The following is a 14,269-nucleotide window of genomic DNA, read 5'->3' as shown; positions in this document are numbered from 1 at the left end:
GCCATTCCATAAATGAAAACCAAATTCCTGTTAACTGTCAGAACCTAAGACAGTTATAAAAAGAGACAAGTTATTTTTAGTGCAAGTCATTCTGATAGTGGCAAAAGAACATTCACTCTAAACAGCAGAATGATCACGGCAAGATTTCTAAAAGGAAGCCCTGAAAACTGAAGATGGTGGAAGATCAAAGAATATCTATTTAAAATTCCTTCCACCTTAAATTCCTTTCAAACTGAAACAGCCGGCTATCACCAAGAGTATATTGGATTCCCAGGATGTCCTGGGGAAGAGTAAAATCTAAAAAAGAACTGTTGCTGAAAACTAATAAGGAATTAAGGTTGCCAGCTTTAAATAGCAGAAAATAAATTATAACACACAAAATCTTACCAAAAACTAATGAAAAAAAAAAAGAAAGAAAGAAAAGATGAATGCTATTGTAGCATATAGTAGCAAAGATATGGTATGACTGTCCCCTGCTTGTTCTCTGATAGCTCTGGGTGCTTTCACTGTCTTTGACATTTTTCTCACGAGTTCAGAGTTTTCTGTGATGTCATTTCTCACACAGATGCACACACACACACACACACACACAAACCAAAATTAACCCTTAACTTCAGGTTCTCATTTGTAGTACCTAAAGATACTACCGTCCTGGAGTTAAGAATTTAAAAGAATTCTTAGGAACACACAAGACGATTTTCACGTTAATTTCCCTGAACTGTTTTCAAGTGCTTAGTTTCATTTCACTTTTTAAAAAGATTTTATTTATTTATTCATGAGACAGACAGAGAGAGAGAGAGAGAGAGAGAGAGAGACATAGGCATGGAGAAGCGGGCTCCATGCAGGGAGCCTGATGTGGGACTCAATCCCAGGACTCCAGGATCACTCCTTGAGCTGGAAGGCAGACGCTTAACCACTGAGCCACCCTGGTGTCCCCTTAGTTTCATTTCAAATGGCACTGTTGCTTTTCTTTTATGCATTTATTAACCATAAAAAATGAAAACCCCAGCTTCCTTCTATGAAGCATATTGTGAAAGAACAGTCCTTCACTTCCAATGACTCTTCCAATTCTTTCTGTGCTGCTGTTTTCTACCTGCTGCTTCCCTTGGCTCCTAGGTCTCCCTAATATCAAGAATATTTTGATATTTTAAGATAGTGGTAAAAGCTTCCTTTAATAAAAATATAACAATAATGTTTGTTCAGTTTCTACAGCTTTCATAATCCATGATTTCTAAGATGTATTTTTAATTTTTGTGAAGCACAGGCAAACAGTAACTTTACCATTAGAAATATGTTGAAAGTTAAAGGATTTACACTATTATTTAAATCCAGTTCTTAGTTAGCATTAATACTATTGCCTTGTTCTTATTATCTTCTTTTATGACCTCTTTTTCAGAGGACGGAATAGGATTGATGTTTTACAAAACCTTGAAATTCTCAGAAACGTCTTATTTTTTAATCAGATAATCTATCACTAGTATAATTTTCATCCTTTACAGGCTTCTCATTTCATACAAATTATTTACATTTAATTCAATTAAGTTTATGATCTTCTCCAAATTATGACAAACATAGACAGCACTTAGTATTTTTCTTAATAAAAACTGCTTAGCCTGTTCTTCAAAGAATTAACTGAGATAGTCAGTTTATGGAACTGATGCATACAAAATGATTTTCCTGGCTAGTACTGGATGCTTGGGACAGTTAGTTCCCAAACATTTTAGCACACCAAGGTTACATATGCGATTCCTTAAAGTGGCCTCTAATGTTTCCATAACCTGATAAAATGCTATTAATCTTTTGTGGCCACTTAAAAAAAAGTACTCTGTGTGCTAAAGGCGAGTTCAGAAATTCAAAGCAATTTTATGTGAAGTAATATTATCCTTACAGCAACATAAATTAATTCTTCAATAAAAGTGTTGGTCAGTCCTGTGAGGGAAATAAAACATAATTGTTTATGCTTCGTAAGTCTAAAAGTAAAAATCCCACTCATTGCTTATGTTTTTGTGATTTACATTATCTGGTACAGTGACAGCCATACATTAACTTCTCCGATGTCTGATAGTATTTAGGAGAAATCTAGAATGACCTCAGGATGATCTCTCTAGGTCCCGCTGCCTGACTCTAAATTCTATTTAATAACAGTTCGTGAAATCAGCACATCTCCTTAGAGCTCTCCCGTGGGTTGCAAGTGATCAAACAGACAAAACCATAATGACAGGGCAGTGAGATAGGTTTAACAGAAGGAAAATTCTAAAGACATGCAGAATGACTATAGGACTGCACACCAGGAAGGCCATATCTTTTATTAAAATCATCACAAACAAAAGTATCACAATTTTATTAGCTTTACATTTCATTACATGGCATATCCCCAAAATATTAAATAGAACAAAAATATCTATGCAATTTTTGGATGAAGAGTATCCTTTGCATTTTTAATTCCTGTGTTTTCATTCAGACATTTATCTGTCTGTAAAACATTTGCTCAACATGCTTCCTGATCTAGGCTTCTTGGCCATGGGACTGACATGTTCCCTGTCATGTAAAATTTGGTAGTTTGTAACGTCTGTGCACATTTCAAGTGTATCTTGCCTTGTCTATAGCAAGAGCCAGTCTGCGTATGTTGGATATACATCCAGCTGCGGCTTCCTGGAGGTCCTGGTCAGAAGACCCAATCATACCCAGCAGTAGCTGTCACATGTAAAAGAGGAGGGCGGAGAGGGAAACAAAGTATAAAACCATTAATCTCAAGGCATAAAGTTAGGCTTTGAAAACAATTTTTAATATTAAATGTTTTTAAAAGTCACCAAAAAAAAAAAAAAAAAACAAAGAAAGAAAAGAAAAAAGGACAAGAAATGCCATTTAGGCAAATGCAAATATAAATGGTACTTAACCAGACCGAGATTTCTCATGAAATGCTTACCATTTTATTTCCTGAAGCTGAGATAGACCTATTCTCCCACCTTTCTTTGGTCATCTAACTGCTATGGAGTCTGCTTTGAAATTTGTCTGCATTCTTTCTGACTTTTCTGCCTCTAGGGCCAAGCCAACAGCACACCATGCCTCGGCTATTAGTACAACCTCTTAGATATGATTTCTCTGCATTCCAACCCACTTGATCATGTTACAACTTAATTATGTCAATCCCCTAACTGCATTGACTCCCAGTGCTAAATAACTACAGCTTGGACAGTTAGTTAACTAACGAGTTAAACAGTCTGTTAACTCATCCTTTAAAGGATTTTTGTGCTTTGGCCTCAGTTTACCTTTCTAGCCACTTATCTTTCTCCTGCTCTATCCTGTACTCCAAGGTCACACACTTCTCCACTTCTTTTGCCCTGATTGATGCCATCCTTCTTCCTAAAAGGCCCTCTCATTCTCTTCTCTGAATTTCTAAATTTTACCTATCTTTCATGACCCAGTTAACTTTTCCACAAAGCCTCCACTGATTTTCATCAAATAAGATGCTATCTTTGCTTTATCAGAACTATCATAGCAGTTTACTCAAATGCCTATTACTATCCTTATATCATCCTTTTATTTTTTTTAAGTTTTGTTTTTTATGTATTTAAGTAATCTCTACACCCAATGTGGGATTCAAACCTACAACCCCGAGATCAAGAGTTGCATGCTCTTCCAAACTGAGCCAGACACGTGCCCCTATGTCTTTCCTATTAAATAGATATTAGATTAATGCTTTCTGTCCTTTAGATTATAAACTCTAAAACTTATAATACTGTATCATGCCTAATACACCAAAAAATGACATAAAAAAATGTAGACACCAAAACTGACAAAGAAATTAATTAGAACTTTAAAAAAGTCTATCAGTTATGAATCAGATGAGTAGTTCTGACAAAGGAATTTGAAAATTTAATTCGAAGTCATCTATTTTCTACACAGTAGTATTTGGGTACAAATGTGATGACAGAAAAGAGGTGATAAGCAAAGAGATATTGTAAAGATAAATGTGAAATACCTTAAATATGACAGGCTTAGGGATTGGACTTTTATTCTGTAGGCAATAAAAAGAAGTTATTTAAACAGTTTAATCAGCAGAGTGACATGATCACATTTGTATTTAGAAAGACAAATTTCATGACACCATGCAGAATATGGATTATAGAAAAGAAAGGGAAGGATCCTGAAGTCCTTCAGGGCAAAATGAATTCAAGGGACATTGGGGGTTAAGCTTGTGTTGAACACAAATGGCCCAAGGATATCTGGTTATCCAAAAAGAAGAAAATAAAGATGGTAATCTTTCATCATACATAAACATTATGTCCAGGTGAATTAATGATTGAAATAAAAATGAAAAATATAAAACATTTGGAAAGTTGGAGTTGAGAAAACCCTGATAAAATTGAGGTACTGAAGGATGTCTGGCAACTCAGATCCTCGACCTCCTCATTGTCCATGGAATTGTCCTCCACTTCCAGGGTCACATCCTGGTCCTATTTTCATCATGTTCAACAGTCCCACCAGTGCTTCTTGGGCATCTCTATATTAGGCAATCTCAGAACTATCTCGAACCTAATATATTACAGATAAAATTTCTATTTTTTTTCCTATCTAAACCTGGGTCCCCCATCCCCAGTATTCTCCTATATCAGTGACGATATCACCACTTAGTTGCTCAAGCCAGAAATCTCCTCACCTCACACTCCCACCTCATCTCCCCTGCTTCTATCCAACAATTATATCTTTGTGATTCAACTGCCTACACTTATTCCAAAGTCATTTGCTTCTCTCTATTGCCATTGTCATCACCCCTGTAAAGCCTACAGCACTTTTCCACTGTCCTTGCACCCTCTCTTGCCTGGCCCCCAGTCAATCATTCATACTGTAATCCAGAGTAATGTCCTAAATTGTGAAGTTCACTGACAAGGGGCAAAATTCTAGAGAAGCAAAGGGAATAAGACATGATCAGTCTTCTAAGAGTCAAGAGAAAGAAATACCGTCTTCTGAATAAGGGAAACAGAGCTGTTTGGGGGAGCTCCTGACTTGAGAGTTTTGCATTGTTAAAGTAAATTAAACAGGAGGCCATTAGATAAAGTGTCTCTAAAGATTTGGTGGCCTATGTAAGCAAACCAAAACCTAATCCAGAATCAACACACTTGAATCTAAGAATATGAAACCTGAGGCCAACCATCACAAATAGGCTTTCCCAAATAAGGCAAGAGCTTATGCTATAGCCAATCAAATAATTTCCTTGCTTTGCTTCTGTATCTTGTTAAAAACTTTCCCCTAGCTCCTGGAGTGCTCCTAACCACTTTCAGTTTGGCACTGCCTGGTTTAATCATGCCTCAGTTTATCTTTTTAATAACATTACTAGTGTTTTTCTCCAGCATCATCCGATCACTGAGGTGTAAGATGGAGGAAATAGGTTATAGCACTGCAACTCATTTGAATAGTCATACAGTCTGAGCTGACTGAAAGGACAAACAGAAGGCTACTCATAGGGATGCCTGGGTGGCTCAGTGGTTTAGCATCTGCCTTTGGCTCAGGGCATGATCCTGGGATCTAAGATTGAGTCCCGCATTGGGCTCCCGGCAAGGAACCTGCTTGTGTCTCTGCCTCCTCTCTTTTTGTCTTAAAAAAAAAAAAAAAAGAAGCCTACTTATAATCTGGGAGGATGACCCTGTAAGAATTAGGAAGGTAGGAAGGCAGATCTCTGTGAAGTGAGAAAACAGTGAGATGGAAGCTCAGGAAGTTGAAAAATAGGACATTAGAGTTGAGAATGGATTATGTGGAGTTTAAGATTTTATAGATAAACTTGTATTGCTTATTGACAGGGTCCAGGAAGTGACCATGGGAACATACATCAATATAAGATTGTTAGGCAGTTTTATACATATGTGCACATGCATACACACACACACCTCTATGAACACATTTATTTAATTTATATTCTTATTCTCTCTGCAAAAAGAGCAAATAGTACTCTATGAACATTATTGAAAAATAATGAGAAGGAAGAACAGAGTAGCCAGCTCTCCTTGGTTACTATAACACATGGCTTAGGTGTCTCGGTATTATAACTCCCACTTAAATCCCTTTTCTAGCTTGCAACTTTTAACTCTTGATCAACAATTCAATATTTTTATCAATTTATTTATTTTCTTGTACCTCATTTTATTATCATATGAAAGCTGCTAAAGCAGACACAGCTATATGAGGCTTCGGCTACTTCTTCTAAATATATACTCAACACAGACTTTCATCCACCACTCTCTTTCACACACACACATTTTAGTTGTCCACCCCCATCCCTATAGCCTTCTATCACTCTTGAGTATTGAGTATTAGCTATAATGTGGAGATTTTGCTCCTGTATGTCGTTACAGAATCAATAAACAAGAGCAGTCCCAGTCTGGATGCCAAGGGAGCCTGATATTGATACTTCTCTATTCTTAAGTGGACCTATTTTTTCTTTCAATTTCTGCTTTCCAAACTTTAAATTGGTTCTTTAATCAAAACAAAACATTCCAATCATTTCTTTGGTAAATTATATAATCCCTTGAGGATTTTAACAAGTTAACAATTTCCCTTTACATAATGTGTTTTCTCCCTCCATCCCCTAAGTAGATGACTCAAAAGAATTCATGAATTCCCTCATTGATTCCATTATTTTATAAATACAGCATTAAACTGTTCCAACAGCTTATTTATTTATTACTATATTATTTTTTTATTATAGCCATGTCATTATAATGAATAATGTCAGTTACCTGTAGACTTTTCTGGGCCCTCAATGAGAGAGGGCCTGATGCTACATTAAAATCTTGATTTCCACAAGAAAATGGGATGGATAATAAACTACCGTCCAACTTCCCTATATATGAAGAGTTGTTTAGGAAGTTGAAGGAACATAGATTGCCAGCTCCATCAAGCCCAGCTAATGCCTATCTCACAAGGCCAGCCTGCCTTGCTTTTGCTTTGGTCCTTGGTCTCTCCTCCAGTAGACTCTGTTGTTGATAGTTTTTAAGTCTAGGAAGAGATGTAATAGATTTCTAGCTGTGAACACAGACTATCTGAGCAGAAACTAGACAATTGCCTTATGCATTTTAGCTGCTTTCTAGAAAAGGCAAACAGTCATCAAAAAGGTGGGTTTTGAAGTCATAGCTCCTTGGATTTGTATCTTGACTCTTCTACTTACTGGGTAGGTTACTATTGAATCTGTAAAACCCTATCATCTCATAAGTTTAAGGGGATCACCTGCCTCTGAGGCTTCTTGAGAAGATGAGTAAGATAATAGAGACCTTTAAAAAGTGTTGAATGTGCGCCGGTATTCACAGCTTCTTCCTGTCTTTACATTTTTATCTTCCCCTGCTCTCTTCCTATTTTGTCTGTTTCCTGAACCTTGTAAGGACCCAAGCATGCAGTGTGAGAGGAAAAACTAGAGAAACTCAGGCAGGGAGAACTCATACCAGAAAGGGCAGAGGATTCTTTGTGGGAGAGAAAGAAACAACAATGGGGAAGGAAAGGAGGAAAGTGGAGAGAGGGAAGAGCTTCCACCCTGTTTTGAATAGAGAGTTTGGAAAGGTTTGAATGGGGGGGGTGTGTTATTTTAGGAGCAACTTTAGGGTGAGACAGATGTGCTGAGTATAAAAAAAGATAAGAGGATTTTAAAGAAGTTTAACAGTGTACAATTGTGCTGTTTTTCAAGAGGGAAACTAGAATTAAAATTACTTTCAATTGCTACCTAGTTGCCAGGCTTTTGTGTCTGACTGCATTTCCATGTCAGGACTGGACCACAAGGCAGCTTGGCTTCACAGGTTATGCATTTGAATCACATAAACCCATGCTTAGTACAAAGTAAGAGCTCCATAAGTGGTATTCATTATCATGGTGATTATTTTGCCAGTTCTGAAGTCTGGTTCTGGCTTCTATTCCCTGGAGTCCAGCCCTGGTTAGTTTGGGAGGAATGAGGAAGCAGGAATCTTGGCCCTAAGGTCAGGCTAGCCCTGTCAGCACTTGCTGCAGTCCCCACCTCATCTCTGGTTGACCCCTATGGGCACCAGTGGCCCAGGCTTCACTTGGTATCAGCTGTTGCTACCAGGCCTTGCATGGCTCCCTTGGAAAGCAGTGTCTTGGCTGGATGCCTGCCCAAACTGAACCTGCATTTTGCTCCTATGCCCTCAGAACTTGTTGCTCTGTGGTTCCCCCCTCTTCTGGCTTTCCAAGTCAGTTGCATTTATTCCCAAACCCTTGATGTCAGTTATATAATTTCATATTACATAAACTAATGAACTGTGAGTGTGAAATGTACTAGTCATATGTTTGGCAGGCTGTTGGCATCTTGGTGTTTCACAGAGAGCCTGCAGTGTGTTGGCAATGCCAGGAGTCAGCTAGATAAAGGTTGCAGAGGGGAGGATCTACTATGCACTCACATGCTTTCCATTAGAATATGTTAAATCAGTGCAGGGTCCTTTTTTATGAGTCTATTCCGTAAATGACTTTTTCTAGGACCTGAGTAACCTCTAGTCCTGAATGCATTAAGAGGACTACTGCTCTTTGGGGAATTAATTTAGTCTAAGTTTCTTGCATTAACCACGAGGTTTCATTCTGCATGACGTATGATGGTTAGTAAATGTTTAATCTAAAAGTTAAACCAGTGGAACCTAGCAGTCCAGTATTTTAAAGGCCTAAGGTAGAAGCAAGGGTGAAATTTTAAAAGAATAAATAAAAGAAGAAAAGGATGGCCTAGAACAATACCTGTGATAGGCAGTGAGAGTTGCTTAAATGTACCTCACTGGCATTGGGCCTACAAGTTACCTAACGTTTGTACAACGTGAAATGATTTTATTAGCTACCATGCTTAGTATGTGCCAGGCGCTGTGATTTATTCTTCACTAGTTAATTTATCCTGCTCTACCCATTTTCCTTAGCCAGGAACATTCTCAATCAAGGGTATAGTGTTGGAAGTGCAGAAGTTTCTGTGTTCTCCGGGCATGAATGGCTTGATATTTGAGAAGCCCTTCTGAGACTCTTTTGGTGATGCTGCTCTATGAATGTATTGGTTTTCCTGCATTTTATTTACTGCTGTAAATGGATGTTACTCACTGCTTTATTAATACACCGACAGGCTGTGTTACTAATGCTGCTTTACAAATTGAATAAGGATGTACTACTTTCCCAAACCACTATCTGGACAAATGTACTATATATGTGTCTTGGTTGTTAATCGGGCTCAGAAATCTATGCTTTTATTTTTCATAAGAGCCTCATAAACAGATTAGGACACTCAGGAATGCTTTAAAATAAATAGAAACATCCACACAACAGAAACTTAGTGCAAAATTCTGCATTCGACAGGCAGCTAACAGAAAGGAGAGAGCAGCACGTTTTTTTCAATCACTAACACACGGGGCAAGGTGAGGGCGGTTTGTAATACTTCGCCATAATTACATAAAGGAGTACTTTCCTTAGGAAAGTGAACTGCAAATTGGGTACAAGTGATTATGGAATCGGTACACTCTTTTGGGTGTATATTTTTTGATCCGTAGACATTTTCCAACTATAAAAACAGTTTTGATATTATAAGGGGGAAAACACCTCAGGTTTACTTTTTTTGAAGTGTTTGTTCCTTTCAAAAACTTTCCCCGTTTTAATCTTTCCCTCCCCCAAAACACATTCAAGGACCTTAAATTTATTGGGAGTTTCATATGTACACCAGAGGAAAACTAGCCCTCCTGCTTGCTTTCCAACTTAATTGCATAGAACACTTTAAAACATCATTCAAACACATTAGTTTTTACAGCATTGGCGTGAACGAGGACACGGGGAGGGGCACAGAGCGTGGTGTGGTGTGTGGATCAGGCTAATTCGAATACTTCCTCCAGCATCAAAGGCTTTGATCTCAAGGCGCATGCCCTGAGCACGCAGCTGTGACCCATGATTCACATCCCCTGGAAGGTGAGGCAAAGGTAGCATGGGAATCGGTGTCTGTATTCAATTTTTACTTTTATACCTAACAGTTCATGATTTTATATAATATTTCAGTTGTATGAAAAATAGGTCCCAATTTGAGTGATAACAGATTTTCTTGTGGTTTGACTCAATATTGTTTGGGTGAACACAGACGGGAAGTATGATTTTTAATTAGAGCCGGATGAGCTCTGAAATACCTGCATGCACACCCAGCTTAGCAAGTTTTCCAGAAAGATTTTGAGTTCCCAGAGCTCATTTGAACTGTGAACCCTTTAGCTATTTTCCAAATCGCAAGGCACTGCAGTGTGGCTGTAGCACAAACGTGCAGCCCAGTAACAAGAAATGCATTTTCACTGTGTCTGCCCTGCACAGTGGCTTCCCAGCTATCCATGCTGGCTGAGGCTTCACAGTGGTTTCTCTCACATCCCGACTTCAAGCCCTGGTAATTCATTTCATATGATGGCTCACTAGAGCCATGGGCCTCAAAACACATTTTACATTTGCTGGTTGGGGCAAAACCTTTGATTCTGTTCAGTCAGTGAAGTGAATCAAGGGGTTTGCCTTCTAGTGGTGTCTGCATGCATCCCAGTGACAGGAGTGTGTGCCCTATTTATGTGAACTGAGGTTCATGTCCACAGAGCTTGAAAGTGGGGTCTGACTTGTTTGATCTACTGCCTCTTCTGTGCGTATGTTTGTTTACACTTGAGTAGGTCTACCCTCTAGTTTTTCATTCACGTTGTTTTTCAATGAACCTTCCCATAGGGAGCTTTTGTGCACACACACACACACACACACACACACAGATTGGAGTGCTGGATCTAGAGTACTGGAAGGTAGAAATGGGGCATATAATAAAGCCCTAACAACTCTAAAGAATGCTAGAAATTCTAGAAGTGGACAATGCCTCGATAACTGGCAGCATCAGGAGATTCCTTAAGAAAAAGGAAGTGGTAAGTCTTGGCGTGCCCTGCAGAGAAATTCATGGTATCGTTTGGAATGGCTTCAAGTTCCTCTTCAATTTTTCTTCCCATCAAATGCAAAGAATATCTGTGCATATGGAAGTTTCTCGGATAAGAATGCTAAAGAAGTGAGAGGCTAGGAATGGATAAAAAGATTTATGAGGATAGGGCTGTTGAGGATTGCATTTTGCTATTGAGTAGATCAAAGTGACAAAGAAAATTCTCTGGAAATAAAAAAAAATAACATGTTCTCATAGATTATGGAGTACAGTGGCTATGAGTTCAGGCTTTGAGTTCATAGTCTGGGTCTGAACCCTGGTTTCTCCTTAACGTGTATGACATGTGGTTAAGTCTCCCAGATCCTCACTTTTTGTATCAGTAAAATTAGGATTGGCAGTGGTACCTTTTCACCAGGATTAAATGAAATAACAAATGTAAAGTGCTTGCTCTACTTGCTCATACATGATGATTGTTATAATTACCATTGTTGGTATTACCTGGAATGCGAAGTTGTTTGTTGTAGGGTAGAGAGAGTAAAATGAATTTTTTATCAGCCCACTTTCTCTGCTAGAGTTCCAGTAGGATTGACTCAAATAAATAATTTTGGTCTAGTTATATCGACAATTAATATGTTAACAGGGGCTTGTCATGTCCTGTTATGTGAAAAAAATAAGGGAAGAAAGTGGCACTAGCAGAACTCTGTGTTCATGGTAATAGATGGATCAGTTGCTCAAATTATAGTTTCCTCCTGCATCAGTCTCTAGTCCAGAAGGACATCACCCCCATTGCTAAATAAAGGCATGAAGTAGCTATTAATAAAAATGAGACAAAAGCATTAGATATGGAATATGCTTGCAAGAGAAATGGGAGAAGTTCGATGAATAGGGAAGTGGCTATAATTCAAAATATTCACAAAAAGTTAAGGCTAAGCGATATTATTTATTAATTTATATTATAGAAAACCAGAACTCAATCACACCTCCTTTGCTATTAGAATAATTGAATAAAACTACCTTCATTTTGGAAAAGATTATCCTATAAATTCATTTTTTTTTGAGATTTTATTTCTTTATTCATGAGAGACACAGAGAGAGAGAATCGGAGGGAGAAGCAGGCTCCCTGCGGGGAGCCCCATGTAGTGAGCTGAAGGCAAACGCTTAACCACTGAGCCACCCAGGTGCCCCTATCCTATAAACTCATTTATGAGTTTGATCAGAACTCAGATGCTTTTTTGGTCAGATTTTCTACTTCTTTCTATTGGGTTGGAAGATGTTGAAATTAAAAAATTCAATCTAAGCGAAGGAACATGGAGAAGACCACAGCGAAATGAAGTACACTGATAATTTAATATTTTAAATGATTGTCTCTTCCCCTGCCTGACCTTTACAAGGCACATTAAGGAAAAGATTCGCACCCAGCCTGCTCCTGCTCTCAGACAAAGGTAATAAACTGGGAAAAGATGGAGTATATGATAGGGGCCAAGAGGAATGTGCATGGGGAAGCCACCTATGATAATCCCATGTTTATTATTTTCTATAATATTATCCATAAAGGAGACAAAGTTATATCTGATAAGGATCCCAGAACAAGGTTTGGCTCACAGTAACTACTCTTTAGTTCTTAGCCATTATTATTCCAATAGAAAACATACTTCAAGCACTATTCTAATAGAAAACATACTTCAAGCACTGTTCTGATTCTAGTAACAAGTGAGATGTAACAAAACATTTTCAGCACTGTATTGGCTGGCATGATATCCTCTTATGAAGAAGTCAGGTTATTGCTACCCAGTGGAGGCTGAGAGTCACGTGGGTGGGCACTTCTGTAAGGAAAGGCAAGAGGCCCTCAGAGGAAGGTCAGCAGGGTAAAGTCTCTGAGTCCCTATCAAGTTCTGCCTCTGTGATGGGATCTAAGGAGAAAGGAGGGAGCCCTGAGAGACCGGGCTCATTGCAATTGGGAACGCTGGCAGGATGTAGTACTGACAGGTTACTGCAGGTCCCATGGAAATATAGTAGAAGGAATAGACCACTCTGTATTTCCTGCCTTGGGTTATCACTATGACTTTCCTCTGGTTCTTTAGAAGGAAGTCAAAGAACACTTTTGTGGGGTAAAATGATCTAGGAAATAAAGCAGTCAGGAACTTCATCAATACGTGGTCAAGACAAAATCAAGTTTGAATCAGAGTAACTCAACATTCTCTGAAAATATCAGTGAGGGTGACAAAACATGAGAGACACCTAACTCTGGGAAATGAACAAGGGGTAGTGGAAGGAGAGGGGGGCAGGGGGTTGGGGTGACTGGGTGATGGGCACTGAAGGGGGCCCTTGGCAGGATGAGCACTGGGTGTTATGCTATATGTTGGCAAATTGAACTCCAATAAATTTTTTAAAAAAAAATGCATAGTCAACCACCACCACCAACAAAAAGTATAACTCAACATTCTCTTTGAAGATTTAAAGATACTGGCAGAGTCACACTCTCCAGTAGCCTCTTGACAAATGTGCAAAGGAGGTAAACTTCTTAAGACTCACATGTCTTTTCTATGACTTGATTAAGAGTTTTACTGAATATAGGATTCTAGGTGAGAAATAATTTTTGAAGAGTTGGAAGAGTTTTGAAGGCATTCCTCCATTTTCTTCTTGCTTCCAATGTTACTGTTGAGAAGCCCAAAGTGTTCTTCATGTTTGGTTTCTCTTGTTCACTCTATCTTCTTTTTCTATCCTTTCTCTTCTGAACATTACAGAATCTTTCATTATTATTATTACTATTATTATTATACTTAATGTTCTAAAATTTTACAGTGCTATATCTTGTGGATAGGTATACTTTTATCCATTGTATACAGGGAACCTGATGCATCATTTCAATCTGGTAAGTCATGTACTCCAACTCTGGGAAATTCTATTGAACTATTTCATTTCATTTCCTCCTCTCCATTTTCTCAGTTATTCCTTTGTGGAACTAATATTCTGAAGTTAGATCTTTTGCACTGTTTTTTTTTTTTATTTTTATCTTTCCTTTTTTCATCTCTTTATGTTTTTACTCTTTCTGAGAGTTTTTTTCTTTTTAAATTTTTATTTAAATTTTAGTTAGTTAACATACAGTGCAATATTGGTTTCTGGAGTAGAATTTAGTGATTCATCACATACAACACCCAGTGCTCATCACAAATGCCCTCCTTTTTTTTTTAAATTTTTATTTATTTATGATAGTCACACACATAGAGAGAGAGAGGCAGAGACACAGGCAGAGGGAGAAGCAGGCTCCATGCACCGGGAGCCTGACGTGGGATTTGATCCTGGGTCTCCAGGATCGCGCCCTGGGCCAAAGGCAGGCGCCAAACCGCTGCGCCACCCAGGGATCCCAACAAATGC

At 38.3% G+C, this 14,269-nt stretch overlaps 1 protein-coding gene across 1 annotated transcript in view; it reads right to left on the bottom strand.

The window, feature by feature from the left end:
- Positions 1-2,281: 2,281 nt before the first annotated feature.
- The window catches only part of LOC119869228 (armadillo repeat-containing protein 4-like), a 108,890-nt gene continuing 96,902 nt past the window's right edge, over positions 2,282-14,269 (bottom strand). Inside the window, exons 6-7 of the mRNA XM_038589045.1 lie at positions 3,983-4,018; positions 2,282-2,694 (exon numbers count right to left, since the gene is read on the bottom strand). Of these exons, the coding sequence (XP_038444973.1) occupies positions 2,581-2,694; positions 3,983-4,018 (150 nt within the window). The 3' untranslated portion in view covers positions 2,282-2,580. The remainder of the gene's footprint in view (positions 2,695-3,982; positions 4,019-14,269) is intronic.

The sequence above is a fragment of the Canis lupus genome, unplaced genomic scaffold (genome assembly GCF_011100685.1).
Source record: "Canis lupus familiaris isolate Mischka breed German Shepherd unplaced genomic scaffold, alternate assembly UU_Cfam_GSD_1.0 chrUn_S1598H1788, whole genome shotgun sequence".
Taxonomy (NCBI): domain Eukaryota; kingdom Metazoa; phylum Chordata; class Mammalia; order Carnivora; family Canidae; genus Canis; species Canis lupus.
This window is presented reverse-complemented; position numbering and strand designations above follow the sequence as displayed.